The 20,752-nt window shown below is 51.0% G+C and overlaps 1 protein-coding gene and 1 non-coding gene across 8 annotated transcripts in view; one reads left to right on the top strand and one right to left on the bottom strand.

Moving 5' to 3' along the window:
- Positions 1 to 20,752, bottom strand: part of RASAL1 (RAS protein activator like 1) — a 32,062-nt gene that overhangs the window by 1,276 nt on the left and 10,034 nt on the right. For 4 of the 7 annotated variants that reach the window (XM_043901706.1, XM_043901712.1, XM_043901707.1 and 1 more), the window contains 15 exons: positions 17,305 to 17,434; positions 15,254 to 15,335; positions 14,972 to 15,103; positions 12,189 to 12,277; positions 11,521 to 11,638; positions 11,229 to 11,421; positions 10,776 to 10,840; positions 10,366 to 10,478; positions 8,337 to 8,529; positions 5,962 to 6,099; positions 5,061 to 5,205; positions 3,463 to 3,635; positions 1,889 to 2,026; positions 1,668 to 1,803; positions 828 to 948 (listed from right to left, as the gene is read on the bottom strand). In XM_043901706.1, coding sequence (XP_043757641.1) covers positions 828 to 948; positions 1,668 to 1,803; positions 1,889 to 2,026; positions 3,463 to 3,635; positions 5,061 to 5,205; positions 5,962 to 6,099; positions 8,337 to 8,529; positions 10,366 to 10,478; positions 10,776 to 10,840; positions 11,229 to 11,421; positions 11,521 to 11,638; positions 12,189 to 12,277; positions 14,972 to 15,103; positions 15,254 to 15,335; positions 17,305 to 17,434 — 1,966 coding nt within the window. The remainder of the gene's footprint in view (positions 1 to 827; positions 949 to 1,667; positions 1,804 to 1,888; positions 2,027 to 3,462; positions 3,636 to 5,060; positions 5,206 to 5,961; positions 6,100 to 8,336; positions 8,530 to 10,365; positions 10,479 to 10,775; positions 10,841 to 11,228; positions 11,422 to 11,520; positions 11,639 to 12,188; positions 12,278 to 14,971; positions 15,104 to 15,253; positions 15,336 to 17,304; positions 17,435 to 20,752) is intronic. The other 3 variants (XM_043901708.1, XM_043901709.1, XM_043901711.1) reach the window with 2 other exon arrangements.
- On the top strand, positions 2,809 to 2,879 carry TRNAG-GCC. Its single transcript has one exon. It is a non-coding gene; the product is annotated as a tRNA-Gly (tRNA).

Genomic DNA, 20,752 nt, shown 5'->3' with positions numbered 1-20,752 from the left:
GCAAACATAGAGTGTCTGATGCTATTCCAAGCCTGTTCCATGTATAAATTCGTTTAATTAGCACAAAACACAGGTGGATACTTGTGGCTCCATGACACAGATGATTGCTGAGACAGAGAGATGTAACTTGCCTAAGGTTGCACAGCATAATAATTGTTACCCTTTATTATTAGAAAGGGTATTATATTTTATGTTTTTATTATATAGAAAGCTAACTATGTGTCCAGGCACTTACAAAGTGCTTTACCTGTATAAGCTCATTCGGTCCTCAGGACAACCCCATGAGGTAAGGACTGTTGGTACCCTAATTTTCCAGACTGAGAAAACTGAGGTACAGAGAAGGTAAGCAACTCGCCCAAGGTCACACAGCCAGTCCAGAACTTGAAACCAGGCAGGCCAGCTTTAGCACTCACACTGTAAGCTGGAACAAATCTCCACCGCTGAGTTACAGTGATCCTGAGGTCAGCCAAGAGGGGCTGGGGACACACATCCACACTTGATGCCTGTGTCTCAGGAGTCCTGGTTATGAAAGGATCTCAAGATCCATGGAACTTCCCTGGCAGCCCAGTGGTTAAGACTCTGAGCTTCCAATGTTGGGGGCAAGGGTTCAATCCCTGGTCGGGGAACTAAGGCCATGTGGCATGGCCAAAGTGGAAAAAAAGAAAAAAGGTCCCAAGATCTAGTTCTGTATTAGAGCCCACCTGAGGACGAAAACAGTCCTCCCCTAGAGCCTGGCCCCACCCAGAAGCTCATCAGAGGCACATGGGAAGAATGAACCGGTGATCATGGAGAGGACACAGTGACGTGGGTTGCGAGATGGGACCCACCTGAGCCGGTCCCGCCCCAGAAGCAGCTGCCGATACACCATCTGGGTCTCAGCATCAGGATCCAGTGGGTCACTCCAGTCCCCCAGGGTGACGGCCGAATGCGTGCGGCTGCAGCCAGAAGCTGGGGCGACACAGCGACATCATCTGTAACTTTGCATTCCCCTTCCAGAAGCCTCCATGGCCAAGCCCTGCCCCTTAGACTTCTAAAACCACTCTTCAAACCTACTGCTTCCTTCCAGCCACACTGCCTCTGCCTTCACCCAACAGAGCAATAGCCTTGCTTCTCTCCATGCCCCTCCCACACTCTAGGCTCAGCCACACAGACCTTTCTCGATCCTTCAGCCTGTCTTTGCTCTGCCTGAAACACTCTTCCTCGTCCCTTTCTCCAACTTCACTACTTAACTCTTACTCTTCTCACAGGTCATACTTGAGCCGCACCTCCTCCAGGAAGCCCTTCTTGCTGTCCTACCCTGGGGCTGGGCCAGAGGGGTTCACTGGCATCTCAAAAGCCTCATCTTGGCACTTGTAACACTGTATTACAATTGTCTGGTTATTCATTTATTTTCCTGAGAACAAGCCTGGCATTTGGTAGGCACTTGAAAAAAAGTATCTGTGTGCCAGGCAGTGTTCTAATTGCTTTGCATATATCAACTTATTTAATCCTCACAGCAACCCTACAAGGTGGGCATTATCATCAGGCCCATTTTACACTTGAGGAGACTAAGGCAGAGAGAGGTTAAGTAACTTGCTCAAGGCTGCAGGGCCAGCCCAGGCGGAGGTGGGACACCCTGTGATTGACAGGTGTGGAGGGCGGAGCCTGAGTCCGCCCTGCCTCCTCACCTGAGCGCTTGGCCTGGAGACAACAGGTCCAGTGCCCACTGCGGAAGGCACCGGGGTGGCAGGAAGCCAGCTTGTCCGGGTTGGGGGCGCTGGCCTTGCGCAGGGCCGACACCCATTGGTTGAGCTCGTTCACATTCTGCGGGGAGATGGAGGAGCAGTCAGAGATGGGTTGGGAGCCCAAAGGCGCCCTCTTCTCCTCCCCAATCCTGGCGGCGCCTCACCTTGCACTGGAGGTAGGTGGTGTGCAGCGCCCCTGCGCCGTCCTGCGTCACCACCTGCATCACGTGCGGCAGCTGGAAGGCGCCCTCGTCCACGCGCTCCACGGCTCGGATGTGCGACACGGGGATGGAGGCGCGCATCTGGGAGAGAGGACTGTCGCTGCAGGGCGGGCTAGGGACAGGGGCCAGGGAGACCGGGCTCGGGGACAGCTTTCCTGTGGGTGTGTGCCTCCGGCGGTGTGTTCCGGCATGGGGACAGTCAGCTTTGTGCATCTGTCCTATGTGTGTGTCCACTTGGCGGCCCTGTGAGTCCCGCAGTCTTGGCCCATCATTCTCAGTGATAACTTCTCTGGGCATCAGTTTCCATCATCACCACCATCACCATGGCAACCCCTGCTACTGCACTTGGGATGTGGTTCTAAGCGCTCTACGTTTACCAACTTATTTTATCATGACAACAGATTTCTGAGGCTGGGTCTATCATTTCTCCCAATTTACAGATGAGAAAACTGAGGCATAAGAGAATAAAGGACCCTTCAGAGGCCACTCAGCTGGTGGAGCCAGAAATGGAGCCCAGGGAGTTGAACTCTAGAATCTACACTCTGCTGATAAAGTAGAAAGAATAAGTGTAGGCACCATCTCCAGTGGTAGCTTTTATGATTTGCGGGTGTGCAGACACAGAAATGGGTAGATCCCCGTGGGTGTCTCAGTTTGAGCTAGACTTGAATGGCAGCCCCATGAGAGCAGGGAGTTTGTGTTTTATTTATTGCATTATCTCCAGCACTAGAACACTGCATGGTACACAGTAGGTACTCGATAAGTGCTTGATGGGTGAATGGATGGGTGAATGAATGCCTGGACATGAGTGCATATACCTCTGGATGAGAGATCCAATTTTCTATGAGCCTCTATGGTACGTAGGTGCATGGGTAGTTCAATGGTAGAATTCTTGCCTGCCACGCGGGAGGCCCAGGTTCAATTCCCAGCCCATGCAGCCACAGCATCCCCTTTGGGCTTCCCAGGTGGGGTTAGTAGTAAAGAACCTGCTTGCCAATGCAGGAAACAAGAGAGACTCAGATTTGATCCCTGGGTCAAGAAGATCCCCTAGAGGAGGGCACGGCAACCCACTCCAGTATTCTTGCCTGGAGCATCCCATGGACAGAAGAGCCTGGCGGGCTGCCGTCTATAGGCTAACACAAGAGTCGGACACGACCAAAGCGACTTAGCATGCATGGTATGAGGGCAGAGACCTGCCTGGAAACAGCTGAGGAGGGCTAAGCATCGTCCCTGCCCTGGGAGTGTCCACATCTGGGCGGGTACGTCCCAGCCACCACAGATGCACATGCTGAAGACTGTCTGATGGTGCCTGTAGGTGTTTGCCTGTCCCTGTTCTGTGCCCACCTGGACCCACAGGTGTAAGCAGAGCCTGGCCTTAGAATTTGAGTTTGCTAAGCTGCCTTGGGACCTTGGGCAAGTCTTTGTCCCCTCCTGGGCCTCCGTATCCCCCTGGGTACAAAGAGGCAGCTCTGTGAGGGAGGCCACTGTGGAAGTCCCCCCACCGCGGGCTGGAGCCCCACCTGCCACTCGGGACTCTTGGAGTAGGAGAGCATCTCCCCGCTGAGCCGGAAGTAGCGCTTCTTGAAGGCAAAGCGTGTGGCCAGGCCGGCGGGCTCCTCCTTGCGCTTGAGCAGGTAGCCTTCTCGGACGGTCACTGAAGGCGGGACCAGGGCCCTGGCTGGGCCCCCAGCCTCTGGAAAGTGGAGAGGGGGGATTTAGAACCCTTCCACCTTCCGAGGGTCTCCTGGAGGAGCGGGATTCTCGGCTCCCCGAGAGGCGGGAGGATGAGTAAGATGGACTGTACTTTCTCCATAGGGAATGGTATTACTGAGGGCTGGGGTAGGGAATGGGGGTGGCAGGGAGTGGGAGCCCCAAAGTTGGCCTTGGTGATCCCCTTCCAACTTGAGGGGTGTACAGGCACCAGCAGGAGTCAGTCCAGGGAGTAAGGGCCCTGGATCTAGCTACCCTTAGGGAGTCCAGACACAGGCCCTCCCACCCCCGGCATACAGGGACCCCACCAGGTCACAACCAGGCCCCCACATTCCCACAGGGTGCTCCTAGGTGATTCAGACCCAAGTATCTCATGACCTGGCCCCACATTATGATATAGACTCGTCCCTAACTCCTCTGCTTAAAACCATCCCATGGGGAGTTCCCTGGGGGTCCAGTGGTTAAGAAGCCACCTGCCAATGCAGGGAACACAACCTGGATTCCTGGTCGGGGAACGAAGATTCCGCATGCCGCGGAGTAACTAAGCCCGCAGGCCACAATTACTGAGCCCACATGCCACAACTAGAGAGAAGCCCTCGTATCACAACTAAGACCTGACGCAGCCAAATAAATAAATACTTAAATATTAACAAAATAAAACTACCCTGTGGTTCCACTTCACTCCAGGTAAGAGCCAAAATGCTTCCAGCAACCCCACATGACCTGCCCCCTCACCGCTCCTCCACTCCCTCTCGTTCATTCTTCTTCACTGCCCCCCCCCCACCGCCGCACTGTCCACCCCAGGGCCTTTGCACATCCTGTCCCCATCCCGAAACACTTTCCCAGGATCCTCACTGCTTGCTCTCTGTCCTCATTCAGGTCTTTGCTCTAATATCACCCTGGGGAGGCCATTCCTGGCCACCCTCTCTAAAAGGCTGATCTGCCACCCCCAGCCCAATATTCCCTTCCCTCCTTTATTTTTATTCCTTAGCACTTATCTCTCCCTAACACACCACATGATTTGCTAACTCATCTTGTTTACTGCCGGTTGTCTCCACCAGAATAAAACTTCCACATGAGCAGGAACTTCTGTCTCATCCACTGCTGTGTCCCCAGACCCTAGAATGGTGTCTAGAACATTTTTAGCAGGCACTTAATAGATTTCTGCCAGTGGAGTGAGTACCATGCCATGATCCCCTCTCACATCTCCACAGGGGCTGAAACAGTCTGGAGGGCCTGTATCTGTTCATCCCTGGGCCATATGCCAGGAAGGGTTCGCTGACTGACTAGCTGACCCACAGGTGCACAGTCTCAGTGAGTGCTGGGGTTGTGGAGGGGTGGCAGACGGGTAGGTCCTGAGGGTCCCGTAAAGTGACAAGTTGGCTGTGGCAAGGCCATGGGAACTCACCCGCCTTCCCATCCACGTCCACCAGCTGGTCCAGGAAGTCTCTCACCCTGGAAATACTCTGCAGCAGGAAGGGGTGTAGGGGGGCCATCCATAGCTCCTTGCCCTGGCCCAGCTGCTGGCCTAGATTTCCGATGCTCTGCACAGCCTGGAGCAAAGAAGCAGGGGGTGCTGCCAGGGCCAAGGTCACTGCAGCGGGGAAGGGCCTCTGTGGACCCAGAGAGGAGCCCCAGAGTCCTGGCTGCCAACTCAGTGCTCAACAAAAGGAGAAAGTGATAGAAGCACCTGCCTGAAAAGACATCTGTTCCTCTCTGTGCACAGATGTGTATCCCCAGTGCTTTTATTCTATCCCCCATCTAGAACCCAGATAACCTCATTCAGGACTGCTTGATCTCATCATACATACCTGAGCCCATCAGAACCTCCAAATGTGGCCCCTCTGTGAATGATGGTCTGATTCATACTAGAGTGTAAATGACTGCTAGCCTGCTTCCCACCTTCCCCCAGAAGGGGAGGGGTTTCATTCCAAAGAGGGAATTGAGAGCAAAAAGAAAGCCTTCACACTCAGGATGAAAAGCTGGGACTTCCCCGTCATGATCCAGTGGCTAAGACTCCATGCTTCCAGTGTGGGGGGCCCCAGGTTCAATCCCTGATCGGGGAACTAGATCCCACATGCCACAACTAAGAGTTTGCATGCTGCAACTAAAGATCCCACATGGCACAACTAAGACTTGGCACAGCCTAATTAATTTTTAAAAAGCTGAAGGTGCCACGTCAAACAGATGTCTCTGGGTCTCACTTGGGTCTTCCATGGGTCTGGCCTCCCAGTTTGGTCCTCCCACGCTCCTCCCTGGCTAAGAACACCCAGGATCTGGGAGGGGGTGGAGCCCTCCACTGCCTGCACCTTGGCAAGCAGCAGCAGTGAGCGGCTGGTCTGGGGATCCGCGTGCTGGTCCCGGAGGTCAAACAGCTTCGGGGTGAGGATGGCAGGTGCGAAGAATCGCAGGAAGAGAAAGCCGCTTATGGCCAGGTACTTCACGTCCTGCGGAGAGGAGCAGCAGGTGAGGGGTGTCCTCCAAACCCACTTCCCAGTTGGGGAAACTGGGACAGCAAGGACAAGGGATCGGTGGTTCTGGGAGAAGAAGTAGAAGGGGACAAGGCTCAGGAGGCCATCCTGTCTGCCAAGGAGGCTTTTCTTCTCTGGGCCTCAGTTTCCCCACCTGGAAAATGGAGTGATAATACCATTTCTGCACCTTCAGACTTAGCCAAACATCCTCAGAGTCTGCTCTGTGCCAGGCACTGTGCAAAGGGCACAGGAGGAGTCATCATTATTCCCGATTTACAGCTGAGGAAGCAGAAGCTCAGAGATGTCAACTGACTTGCCCCAGGTCACGCAGCTGGTGAGCAGAGGAAGCGGGATTCAAACCCAGATCTGTGATTTCTGATCATGAATAGCAACAGGCCAGATATTTCTCCATGTATTTGCTTATTTAACACTCACCCTTGGAGGTTCTGTGTCTCCATTTTACAGAGGAAGCAACTGAGACCCAGAGAGGGAGGGTCACTTGCCTAAGGTCACACAGCAATAAGTGGCCGAGCCAGGATTTGAACCCAGGCAGAATTTGAACTCTGCTCTTCATCACACTGTCCTGCATTCAATACTAGCTACTGGGTGTCAAAAACTAAGTCTGCACTGTCATGATTATTCCTCAAGCAATCCATGGGGTAGTACTACTATCCCCATTTTCCAGATGAAGAAACTGAGGCTTGGTAGCAAACCCAGTTCAGCTGGCTCCCTGCACAACCCCCAGTCCCAGCCTCTGCCCTCCACAAATTGTAAAGCATGGTGCCCCTTCGTGTGAGACCCAGGCCTGGGCCACCTGCACATAAGGCTGGTTCCCCCAGCTCCAGAGGGGACTTGGGAAGAGGCATGTCTCTCTCCTGGGCACTGACCCCCTCCAAATGGCTCCTCACCTACCCATCACACTCACCAAGCTATATTTAGCCCCCGAGAATATGCTGCAGCGTTTATTTAGGGGTTGTATTCACACATAAAACAATACCCTCTCTGGGTATGTGCCAACTTTCCAGGGCACCTCTGCATTGACACTGAGCGTTGCCAGAAGCTGGGTCCCTGGAGCTGCTCAGAGATGGGGGAGGAGGTCCCACAGATCTGGAACCCCAAACTGCCCCCAGGCTGCCCCCCACCTCAGCCTGCCACATTCCTGGGTAACTTTAGCCTTTGATGTCAGCTCATTAACTTCCTCCTTTCGTGAGAAGGAAGGACCAGGTGTCAGAGTGGCAGAGACAGGGTTTGCTTGGGTCCCTCTGACCCCCTCCATCTTCGTGGGCATGAGGAAGTCTCTGTTCCCTGCCCGCAGCCATTGCTCACTGGGGGACACTTGGGTGTCATGGATCGGGGCTCCTCCCACAAGGGCCAGGCTGTCTGGGGAGCTGGGCTCCCGCTTCCCCCAACCCCACCCCGGATGTGTCCCACTTAGCACCTCCTCCAGCGGCCCAGGCAAGAGCCCCACAGTGTGGGGTGTAAATCAGCCTCATCCCAGTTGGAGGCCCAGGCTCAGGTCTGAGGAGGAGGATGAGGGGAGGAGGGAGAGATTCCCCCCTGGGAGTCTGGAGGCTGAGCCTTGAGTCCACAACTCTTAGCCAAAGCACCTCACCTCTCTGGGCCTCAGTTTCTTCCTCTGTAAAATGGGATAATACTGGCACCCACCTCACAGGGTGGATGTGAAGACTAGATGAGGTAATAAATATGCAAAACAAAGTCTGACCCCTAGTCAGGGCAGTATATAGTGTTGTTGTGGTGGTTGTTTGGTCACTCAGTCATGTCTGACTCTTTGCAACCTCATGGACTGTAGCCCGCCAGGCTCCTCTGTCCGTGGGATTCTCCGGGCAAGAATACTGGAGGGGGTTGCTGTGTTCTCCAGGGGATCTTCCCAACCCAGGGATGGAACCTGCATGTCCTGCATCTCCTACATTGGCAGGCAGATTCTTTACCACTAAGCCACCAGGGAAGTCCCAATATATGCAGTGCTAGCTGCTGCTTTTATTATCATCCTCATCATCACCACTATCATCACCCCTGGGCCCCAGATCCTGCCAGAACACTGTCCCCACTTCTGCCAAGACACACAGCCCCTCAGGGTGGGCAGCCCAGGCTCTGTCCCGCTCCTCCCCTGCCTCTCCCTGCGGCCCTGGCCAAGCCACTGCCCCTCGTCAGCCTCAGTCTCCCCATCTGCCCAATGGGACCGCCTGGCCCACCTCATGCTCCGCCTGGGGAAAACGCTCCTCCACGCGCTGGCGCAGCTGCTTGAAGGCGAGGCGCATGGCGGGCGGGCAGCGCCCCACGGATCCCACAATGGCGTCCACGATAGGCCCCAGGTAGCCCGTCAGCAGCCCCAGGCTGGCCTCCCGCACATGTTCCTCGGAGGGTGCACCCTTGAAGGAGATTCTCCTGGAGAAGCAAGTGGAGGGTTGTGCCTCAGAACCCAGCATCTGCCCACTCAAAACCCTCTACTGGCCCCTACTAAGCTCAGAGAGCACCCACCTTCCCATCCCTTCTCCATGGCCTCCCCTCCTACTGGTCCATTCCCGCTGCGGGGAGTCACCTCCTCAAAGAGGACGTCTCTCCCCCACTGCTCACCATCACGGACCCGGGTTCCCTGCATTTTCAGTGCAGACCCGCCAGACTGCACTGCTGCCCCAGGACCTTTGCACTTGCTGTTTCCCCTGCCTGGAACATCTTCCAGCAGACCTGCACACGACTCCTTCCCTCACCTTCTCCAAGCTTAGACTCCACATCCCTTTCTCTGTGAGGCTGTCCCTGTGACCTCCCTATGGAATATCACAAGCCCCTCCCCTGCTTCTGGCTCTTCCCATGACCCTCCCTCACTTTACTTCCCCCCATTTCACTAATCACCTGCAAGAACCTTCTTTAGTTTATTAATATTACCTGTCTCCCCCCAAAAGACAGATTTGTGTCCATTTGTTTCCTGATACAAACTCAGCGTTCAGCCTAGTGCTTGGCACATACATGCATGTGTGTGTGTTGGGGGGGATGCGCTCAGTCACTCAACTGTGTCCAACTTTTTGCGACCCCATGGACTATAGCCCCCCAGGCTCCTCTGTCCATGGAATTCTTCAGGCAAGAATACTGGAGTGGATAACCATTCCCTTCTCCAGGGGATCTTCCTGACACAGGGATCGAACCCAGGTCTCCTGCATTGCAAGCGTATTCTTCTGAGCCACCAATGTCACCTTAAGTAGCCTGATTGTTCCCATTTAACAGATGAGGAAACTGAGGCTCAGAGAAGTCCCCTTGCCAATAGGTGGCAGAACATAGATTAGAACTCAGGGCTGCCAGTTCCAGAGTCTGTCTGCACCCTGCCCTGCCCAGTCCCCAGATGCCCCTGTTCCCTGCGGGCACCCGCTGAGTCCCACTGTCTTTGCCAGCTGTCCTGGGAAAAGCCCTGGCCTTGGGGTTTCACAGATGGACTCTGCCCTTCTATTCAGGGGCTGCATTCAAATCCCCACTTGGCAACTTCCCAGCTGTGCAGCCTTAGGCAGGTGACCTCCCCTCTCTGAGGCTGTTTCCTTGTCTGTAAAAAGGGGTCCTAATGCCTGCTTCTGGGTGGTCAGAAGGGGTGGGCAGCACTTGCTGGGCAACGTCCAAAGAGAAGGAAAGAACCTCTCCTGTTTCCACCATGGTCCCCTGTGGACTGCCCAGCAGCCAACTCTGATGGCTTGGTAAGAACAAGCCCACCTGCCTGAGCTGGAGGAAAAAAAAGTCCTGGAAAGAAAAGAGGAGCCCAGGAGACATGGAATGACCCCCCAACCCCGTCATTGCCCTGCCCCCTAACCCCATGACATCAAGCACTGCAGCAGGCCAACCCCTCCACAGACCCTCCCCCAAGGGCCTCAGCCACCACCAAAATAATAGAAATATTAGTACTTCCGGAGTACTGGTTAGTGCTGGGCTTCGTGTGTATGACTAAGTTCATTCTCCCGATAGCCCATCAGGTAGATATTCACGAGGCTTGAAATAACCTGCCCACCAGTAATGGCAGAGCTGGGATTTGAACCCAGGGCGCTCACGTCTCAGAGTCCCGCCTGGAACCACCGCACCACACAGTCTAAGGGGCTGGCTGCTCTCAGGGGAGGCTGTGAGACTGTAGAACTAGCGCTCCCGAGCAGGAAGAGGGGTGGGGTGGCAGAAGGCACAGACCGGGCCCGACAGGTCTGCCAGGCAGACGGGGGGTTGTGGCGGGTTCACCCCTCAGGTCCGGCTCACCGGGTGCGGCCCAGGTCCATCTTGCAGGGATCCAGCTCCACGTACTTCCTCTCCTCGAAGACGCGGTTGATCACTGGCCTCAGGACCTCATGCAGATAGGGCATGCCCACGAGCTGGGGGCAGGGGGCACCATACGGGGCGGGGCTGAAGGCAAGGCCGGGGTGTGCCCATGAGCTGGGGGCGGGGGGGGCCATGCAGGGAGACGTTCAGAGAGAGGCGGGGGGCCTGCCCCTGGGCTGTGCTGGGGGTGCAACTCAGGGCGAGGCCAGCCACCAGCCCCCCAGTTTGGCTGCCCAGGACCACCTGAGGCCAGCCAAGCTCTGGGCTCCGAGTAAGCACTGGGAAGGGAGTCCCCGTGAGGAAACGGCCGCTGGATCGCCCACCAGCCCCCTAGGCCTTCACCTACTCACCTTCATAAACTGTTCCATTGACTTGGACGCCAGGGAGTTAGAACGGAAGAGGGTGTTGGGGTCAGCTGAGAGGACAGAGAGAAGCGTTTGCTGGGATGTAGGGGGCTGGATCCATCTCACCACCCCCACCCAAGGTTGGGAGGGGGCAGTGGTCATGATCTTTCCGGCCTCAGGAATCAAGGAGATCTGCCACATCAACTCCTTTCACGTTACAAAGGCCCAGAGTGGTTAAGTGAGCTGCCTAAGGTCACACAGCACATGAGTAGTAAAACCGGGTCCTGAACCCAAGACCATGCTCCCAGCTGGCTGGGGGTTCCCAGCCCCTGTCGCCCCAACACACAAAGACACAGCAGCCCCTGCCGTCTGCCTGAGCTCCCCAGTTCTCTCTCAGAGACCCTCTGCAGACCCATCCTTGGGGAGTGATGCCTGGGGGTGGTCATGCAGGCAACTCACTGGTCCGTGCCACCTCGCGTCGGGTGAGATAGTCCAGAAAGGGTCCAGTCAGGCCCTGGCCCAGAAAGAGCTTCACCAGCTTGGTGGCCAGCTCCTGGCGGCAGTCCCCCGAGGTCAACTCCTCCAGGACAGCCAAAGGGCTGGCGGCATCCTCCTGCACAAGGACAGGAGGCAGGAGAGGTGGCCTGGGGCCCTGGGACCCCAAAACAGAAGAGCTCAGCTAGACATCCCTAAAGCAGAGGGTGGCCATGACCCAGATCCCCCCCACACACACCCCCAGTGACGCACTCACCTCTGCCAGCCCCAGCACCGACTCCATGAGCAGCTCCCTGAGTGGCTGGTAGTACTGTGAGGGCAGGACACAGTCCTCGGTCAGACGCACCTTCAGCCTCAGAGCACCCAAGCTGCCGCTGGCCGGGGCCAGAACACAGGAAAAGGAACATAAGTATGTATGGGCAGGTGCAGAGAGCCCAGAGAGGCAGGTGTGAGCGCCGGTGAAGAGCATGGATAATTGTCAAACAAGACAGGTATGGGCAGGTGTGAACAGGTGTGGGCAGTATAAACAGGGGTGAACAGATATCGACAGGTATAAACAGGAATGGACATGGGCAGGCAGTGTAAACAGATCCGGCCAATGTAGAAAGTTGAGGCCAGTGTAAACACAGGTATACAGGAACGGATGGTGTGAACAGGTGTGTGGACAGGTGTGGAGGGACCAGAAATCCGGCACACACACCAGATTCAACTGGTGTGTTTGCAGGTGGATGGGAATAAGGTGAACTCATTTGGACACATGTAAACACACATGGTGAGACATTCAGTAAGCGTTTGTTAAATGAACGAAGGGACGTGGTGATGGCGTGTGGGCTGATGTGGGCGCCCATGAGGCCTGGCCCGCAAGCGGAAGACGGAACCCAACATGCTTCCAGCCCGGCCTCCTCCCACTGTACCCACATTTACCCAGAATCCTCCTCTGCTCTGGGAAAGGGCTGGAGGCGGAACCAGCCATTGGGCGGGTTGTGTTGCAGGACCTGTGGGGGGAACTCCACCTGTGGGGCGACACACAGACCCTCAGCAGAGCTCTGCCCTGCTGGGCCCTGGAAGAAGAGTTGGGCTGCCCACCCAAGGAGGGGTGGCAAAGCCCACCCAGGGTCAGCTCCTCCTCCCCCACCGTGTTCTATCAACACAACGATGTCGACACTCTGTCCCCCAGTCCCCAATTATTAGCTCTTGCCAGGGCACTGAAGGCCTCCAGGGAACACTTAATCTACAATTGAGGAAACTGAGGCTCAGAAAGGTGGAGTGACTTGCCTAAGGTCACACAGCGACTAGAGATAGCATGTCTGGAGTGAGTGTATTTTCAGCTCCATTGAGGGACAAAACTTGCATCTATCAAAAGGCTTAAAGATAGTCTAGAAGGTCAAGTCCCACCCTCCCTCTCTCTTTAAATAACAACTTTATACATATATAATTTATATCCCATATAATTCACCAATTTAAAGTAATTCAGTGGTTTTTAGTATATTCACAGGTTGTGCAACTACCACCACTAATTTCAGACCATTTACTATCAGCTACTCTGGCCAAAGAAAGCCTATATCCATTAGCAAATACTCCCCATCCTCCAGTCCCTGGCAACCACTAATTTTTCTGTCTTTATAGATTCTCTTGTATTTAACTTATATGCGGAGTACATCATGAGAAAGGCTGGGCTGGAAGAAGCACAAGCTGGAATCAAGATTGCCAGGAGAAATATCAATAACCTCAGATATGCAGATGACACCACCCTTGTGGCAGAAAGTGAAGAACTAAACAGCCTCTTGATGAAAGTGAAAGAGGAAAGTGAAAAAGTTGCCTTAAAGCTCAACATTCAGAAAACTAAGATCATGGCATCCGGTCCCATCACTTCATGACAAATAGATGGGGAAACAGGGGAAACAGTGGAAACAGTGACTGACTTTATTTTTTGGGGCTCCAAAATCACTGCAGATGGTGACTGTAGCCATGAAATTAAAAGACACTTACTCCTCGGCAGGAAAGTTATGACCAACCTAAACAGCATATTAAAAAGCAGAGACATTACTTTGCCAACAAAGTCTGTCTAGTCAAGGCTATGGTTTTTCCAGTGATCATGTATGGATGTGAGAGTTGGACTATAAAGCTGAGTGCTAAAGAATTGATGCTTTTGAACTGTGGTATTGGAGAAGACTCTTGAGAGTCCCTTGGACTGCAAGGAGATCCAACCAGTCCATCCTAAAGGAGATCAGTCCTGAGTGTTCATTGGAAAGACTGATGTTGAAGCTGAAACTCCAATCCTTTGGCCACCTGATGGAAAAAGATGACTCACTGGAAAAGACCCTGATGCTGGGAAAGATTGAGGGCAGGAGGAGAAGGGGATGACAGAGGATGAGATGGTTGGATGTTGTCACTGAGTCAATGGATGTGAGTTTGAGCAAGCTCCAGGATTGGTGATGGACAGGGACAACTGGTGTGCTGAGGTCCATAGGGTCACGAAGAGTCGGACACTACTGAGCGACTGAACTGAACTGAACTGAACTGATAAATGAAATTATGTAATATGTGGGGAGTTTAGGACAGGCCTCTTTCACTTAGCATTGTGTTTTCGAAATTCATCCATGTTGTGTGGATGAATGTGTCAGGATGAATGTCACAGGATCCATGTGTCAGGATGTCATTGCTTTTTATGGCCACATAATATTCCACTAGGTAAATATACTATATTTTGTTTCTTCATTCATCTGTTGATAGACATTTGAGCTGTTTCTACTTTTGGCTATTTATGAATGATGCTGCTATAAACATTAACGTAAAATGTTGTGTGTGGATATGTGTTTCCCTTTCTCTTTGGGACATATCTAAGAGTGCAATTGCTGGGTCATGTGGTAACTCTAACTACTGAGGAACTGCCAGATTTTTCCAAAGCAGCAACACCATTTTACATGCCCTGATGACTTTGGTGAAGCATGTGGTCATTTCAAGTGAGGTCCATGACCAAGTCTCCCTCTTATTTACTCTAATCTTGCCTCCTTTTAAAAACTGGCAGCTTCAGGATTTCCCTGGTGGCTTAGTGGTTAGGACTCGGCTTTCACTGCCACGGTCCAGGTTCAATCCCTAGTCATGCGACCTAGCCAAAAAAACAAAAAAGCTGTCAAAACAAAAATGCTGAGTATACATCCACTCACTACTCCTGAGAGGCAAGAAAAATAGTACCCATTTTACAGATGGGATGACTGAAGTTCCAACAGAAAGACCTTGAGCCCAGTGCATCCAGAAATAAGAGTTAGATTCTGGATTCAGAGAGACCTGAACTCAAATCCTGACTCTGCCATTTCTTAATCATATGACCTTGGGAAAGCCACTTCACCTCTCTGAACCTTAGTCTTCCCATCTGTAAAATAGAGACAGCAATGGTCCCAGCCTCTTAACAGTGGCCATCAAGGTTATATAAATGAAGTGATGCTGGAGAAGCACTTAGCACAGTGAAGCACACAGTCACCCTGGCTACTCTCATCCCGGAATAAGAATCTGGGCCCACCCTTGACCTTAGGTAGGTTCCTGCACCAATGGGATCATGGGACTCTGTCATGCAGGCCTGGCCAAGGTTCCTCATAAGGCAAACGTCACATCTACCCTTCCAAGTGAGCCCCTGGATGCCCAGCCCTTCTCCCCAGTCCCCCTTGGAGGCAGTGGTGAGCCATGGAGGGTGTCTAGGGGGTGCTCACCATTCCCAAGAAGTCATTCTTGCCAACCATGTCCCAGTCCCAGAGTTCCACTCGCAGAGGGGATGGGGAACCTGGAATCTCCCGCAGCTCCAGCACCTCATCCCAGTGTGGGAAGCGAGTTTTCTTAATGGTCTGGGAGAGGAGGGAGTGAGAGACAGAGAGAGCTACTGGGACCATTCTTGTCTCCATTTTACAGATGGGAAGGCTGAGGTTCAGAGAAGTTAAGTGGCTTTCCCAAGGTCACTTAATGTCCCAGTCTCCCAGCTCCTCTCCACCACTTACCGAAGTCTCCAAGCTCTGGCTGCCCCAAAACACACGCGCAAATGGGTCAGACGTGCCAGAGATGTCTCGGGGGGCCAGGTCCCTGGGGACAGATGAGGTAAGGAGTGGGGATCACAGGACCCTTGAGGACCAAGACCCAAGCCTTGGGGAAGGGGTTCAGGGTAGACAATTCAAATGTTGCTGATTTCCAAGACAACAAAAGAGTACATCGTAGGGATTTAGCAAAGAGCATCCCTCACCAGGCCCGTCCAAACCTGGTATCTTCCTTTTGATTAATGCTACCCTACGAGGACACATTACTATGCCCACATTTTCTAGGTAAGGAAACTGAAGCAGAGAAAGGTGAAGCTGAACATCACAAAGCAGCAGGTGAAGGTGCAGTGAGGAAGGGAAAGGGAGCCTCTGTTTCCCTGGAGCCCATGGATGGGAGACCAGATGCCAGATGCCAGGGTTCGTAGCCCGGATTCTCCCATTCACTGGCTGGCTGTCACTGGGAGAAGTCACTTCACCTCCCTGAGCCTCAATTTCCTCATCTGGAAAATCAGAGTAATAACAGACTGACCTCACAGGGCCAAGGGATGAGATGACATGTGGAGAGTGCTCAGCTCACTCATTCACTCAACAAACACTCCTACCCACACTAGGACCAAGAAAAGGCATGAGGAAGGGACCCTCTGCCTCTGGTTGCCATGACAACCCAAGTCTCAGCCTCTCCCACCCCTCCTTCCCAAGGTCCCCCAAATCCAGGGACCCTCTCCCCCCCACACCCAGGGGCTGCTTGTTTCCTCCTGCTGTTTCTCTCCCACCCCGCTTGGCATCCAAAGCCTTCTTTGGTTTCCTAGGAGCCAGCCTAGTTGCTAAGCGACAGCAATCGGTCCCTCTCCTCCTTGCAAGGATCCTGCATAGCTTTGTAGCTGGGGGGGAGGCCATGGGCACAGAGTAAGTGAGGAGTCCCTACCCCAGAAAAAGTCCTTTTGCCTGTCCTATGCCTGCCTGCTACTCCAGTCAATCTCCAGGGAGCTCCAGCTGGGGGTAGAAATCTGGAAGTGGTGGGAGAGGCACAGAGAGGGCAAGAAAAGGCTTTAAGGTCACAGAGCAAACTAGAAATAGAGACCTAGTCCAACTTGGGTGAGGACTGGCCTAAGAGTAAGAATAAGGGGAGTAAGGTGTGGGGAAAAACATGGGCAGAAAACAAAATAAGACGTGGAAGGGCGAAAGGAGTGGAAATAGTCAAGGAAATAGTGACGGGGCAGCTGAGAACGAGAGGGGAGTGATAAATAGACAAGAGGGAAGATGGGTATCCCAGGAGTGCATCCGTCTTTTTTCTGATGTTTCCTTGGGACAGGACCTGCCCCTCCCTTTCTCCCAGCCCACATGACTTGAGTGGGTTGATTCCTCCCTCTCTGCCAGGAAGGGGCTTGCAACTCAGGTCTGACCAATCAGAGTCAGTGGAATTGGTTCAATGATAGGCAGGTACTCCAAACTGGGTCAATAAGAATTAGTCCCAGGATATTGGTTGGAAATGGTGGAAGATAGTTTTTTCCATTGGAGCTGCCAAATTGGTAGGATGCCAGTCTGGAGCTGTTAGGGTCAGCTTTGCCCCTACCTGAGGAGAAACTGTCTAAGAATAAAGTTAATACAAAAGACACCCAAGGAATCTATGTCTACAGATTCCTGATGTCTCTGTTGGAGCACCTGGATCCAGCCGTGCCTGAAGCTGCATGTCATTCATATGAGCCAATCTCCTTAAGCCAGTATAAATTGGGTGTCTATAACTTATGATTTGATTAATACATCTCCACACCCATCTGCCTGATCATCTGAGTATTTGCTGGTCACTGGGGACCCAACAAAGATTTTGCTCATGTTTTAACCCAAGAAACTTGCAACCTGGTGAGCTTGGACTGTTTGCCTTACAAAGGATGTCAGTTTTGAGCCCAGAAGTATCTCAGGAGTGAGGTGGTCTCAAGGTAGCTGGGAGGAGTCCAGTGGGTTCCTGCTCATTCTCAGACCACCCCCCTACCACATCCTCACCCCCATCATGACCATACCTAGCTTGGAGCACGTGACAGCGAAGACAACGGCCCCGCACGTCCTCCAGCATCTGCACGGCCAGGCAGATCTCACCCTGCACCTCTGCATCTGGGTCCACGCGGCTCAAGTTGATCCAGCTGTCGATTCCTGGAGAGCACAGGCACCAACATTCATTAAGCACCTACCACCATCTGGGCATTGCATTATCTTTAAAAATTCAATTAACGTTAAAAAGATATTGAGTCATGGACCTCTCATTAGCCTTCTGTTATAGGTACTGTAGTTATCCCCACTTCCAGATGAGGAAAAAGAGGCACAGCAAGGAAGGAGCTAGTAAACAGCAGAGCTAGGATTCAAATGCAGGTGGCATAGTTCTAAGGGCCAGTGCTCCTAACCATGTACTATCACCTCTTCATCCTAGTATATGAAGCCCTCCATCATTTACTCTCCCCTCAGGGAAAAAAAAGAAACACTTGGGCATTCCTATCTCTGAGACTTCTTATAGGCTCTTGGCCTGAATCAGTCAAGTCAGTCTTGATCTTCTCAATCTTAACCTTTCCTTCTTTCTCTCTCTCTCTGTCTCTCATTCTCTCAACACATTAAAGATACTGTTCCAGGGACTTCCCTGGCAGTCCAGTGGTTAAGATTCTGCACTCCCAACGCAGCAGGGGGTGGGTGGCCATGGGTTTGATCCCTGGTCGGGGAACTAAGATCCCACACAGCAAGTGGCATGGCCAAGAAATTTTTTCTAATTAAAACTAAATAAATAAAATTTTTTTAAGATACTGTGCCACTGACTTCCAGCTTCAGTTGTAGTTACTGGGAAGTCATTTCAGCCTAATAATTGATCTTGCATGAATGGTCTATCTTTTCCAAGTTTAAGGACTAAGTCTTTGATGTTTTTTGCAGTCTCCCCACAGTATATCTAGGTAAGGATTTAAAACAAAAACAACAACAACAACAAAAACCCTGTTTTACTAGGTCATCAATTTTTTAGAATCATCTCCTCTCCCCAGCTTTTTCTATATTTTGCTTCTAGGACTCCAATTAAATGGATGTTAGAGACTTTCTCAGTTATTTTCTATGTCTTGAGCTTCTCTTATATGCTTTTCATTTCTCTGAGCTGAGGTTTAAATAATTTCTTTAGATCTCTCTCCCAGTTCACTAATTCTGACTTCAGCTCTAAAGAATGATGTGCCACTCATCCACTTGGTTTTTAAGGTCAACAATTGTACCTTTTATCTCTAAGCATTTGATTTGGTTATCTTCCAAGTCAGTCTATTTTTTTTAATGTATTGCTTTAATTTATCATGGTTATTTCTGGCCCTTCCAGGTGATTAAATTTTATTTATTGAATTTTAAAAATTCTTATATATCATAAATACAAAGTCTAAAGTCTTTACAGGTCTAAATCTGATGGTCATCATTTCTGCTGACCCTTGTTCTTGGTGGCTCACTTCCTTGTATGTGTGATGATCTTTGAGCTCACTCTGTGGGAAATTTAACATGAGGACGCCTATCCCTGGAGAGGAGTGGCAGTTGCTTAGGACCTTTGAAGGGGAATTCTCAGGTTCAGTAATAGCCATCTTCCCCCTGGCCTAAGATTTAGTCTGTTGACTGTGAATCTGATATTGACGTTAACTTTCAGGGAAATCCTTCCTGAGTCCCTTAGCTCTTGCTCACCACTCCATGTTAGGTTTTAGCTCATGATTCACCGGGAGTAGAGGGAGACATAGAAGGGGGCATGGCAACCGCTCCAGTGTTCTTGCCTGGAGAATCCCATGGACAGAAGAGCCCGGCGGCTACAGTCCATGGGGTCACAAAGAGTCAGACACGGCTGAAGAGACTTAGCACACAAGCTTGCAAGCAAAGAGAGGAATGCTGAATGCTCTTCACATCCTTCCAATAATGTGTTAGGAATTGCATCTAATTCAGGATCTCACTGGTATGTGGCCAGAGAGCCATTCTGTGGATCTAGTCCCCCATGCTGCCGGAAGTATAAGTTCTACTTTACCTCTCTATCTCTTTTGTTACTCCCAAGTCCAGGATACCATAAGCTGTTTCTAACTTGATTAGGTATCTGTTGCAATAATCAAATTAGAAAAGTGAAGTTCCATCTCACCTCACTTCACTTGGTATTGTCTAGACTAAATGTAAAGTGCTTAGCGTTGTGGCTGGCACATAATAAGCCTTCACTAAATAGAAGTGATGATTATAATGGTTGGCACATAGTGTGCTGTCAACTAATGCTCACTGATGCAAAAATATATTATTATATTATTCAATAAATGGTGTCAAGACAACTAAGAATCATCTAGACCAAAGCAGTAAAGTTCAATCCCTATTGGATACTTTGTATCTGGGTAAGTTCCAAATAGATCAAAGACTTGTCTGTTAAAAAAAAATGGGAACAAATTGTTGCTAGAAAGAATCATATAAAACAATCTGTCCTAATCTCAGGACCGAGAAGGACTTTCTAGGTGTTACATAAAATCAAGTGCCCCCCCACACGCAAATTTTGATTACAGAAAAAGAAGCCAATTTTCTACTGGAAAAAATGATAAGTGAAGTCAAAATATAAGCCACAAAGGAGAAAAAAAAATTTTGCAGCTAATGTGACAATGTTTATTTTCCTCATGTAAAAAGATCCCCCACAAAAAAAACTAAGAAAAGGCAAACAACCCAGTGGGTGAAAAATACACATACAATGTGAATAGACAATAGACACACAAAAAAAGGAAATAAAGAGACTCTTGAGTATATAAAAAGGTCTTCAAACTTACTTATACAGAAATGCAAAACAACCCACACAACGAGCCAATTTTTTAACCTATCGGATTCAAGATCCAAAGGTATGGCATTTGTTGACAAGGTTAAAGGGTAGATTAAATCACTTACTGTTAAGTAACTGGAGAGTAACTTAACAATGACTATAACTATCAAACGTGCTAATGTGGATACTCTTTGATCCAGCAAATCCACCTCTAGTAATTCATTATGCTGATTGATATAACTGGCATATATGGGGACTTCCCTGGCGATCCAGGGGTTAAGACTCCTTGCTTCCAATGCAGGGAGCATGGGTTCGATCCTTGGTTGGGGATCTAAGATCCAACATACAGCACTGCACAGCCAATTTTTTTTTTAATTAATATAAACTTGTATACATGTGTGCAATCACATTTGTCCAAGGCTATTCATTGCAGCATTGTTTGAACTAGGAAAACATTGTCAATAACCCAGTGCACATCAAGAAGGCACTTAGCAAAATAAATGATGGTACATCCACAAAACGGAGTGCCATGAAGTCATACTAAGAGCAAAGAATGCAGAAGCCCTTGAGACATTAATATGGAAAGATCTCCAAGATACACAGCGAAGTGAAAAGACAGGATACAGAACAGTGTGTTTAATAGAGTCCTACTATTATAAAAAATAAAAAAGTGAAATAGCTCAGTCGTGTCT

Source organism: Cervus elaphus, chromosome 5 (genome assembly GCF_910594005.1).
Source record: "Cervus elaphus chromosome 5, mCerEla1.1, whole genome shotgun sequence".
NCBI classification, from domain to species: domain Eukaryota; kingdom Metazoa; phylum Chordata; class Mammalia; order Artiodactyla; family Cervidae; genus Cervus; species Cervus elaphus.
The sequence above is the reverse complement of the archived record's forward strand: the minus strand, read 5'-3'. Positions and strand labels throughout refer to the sequence as shown.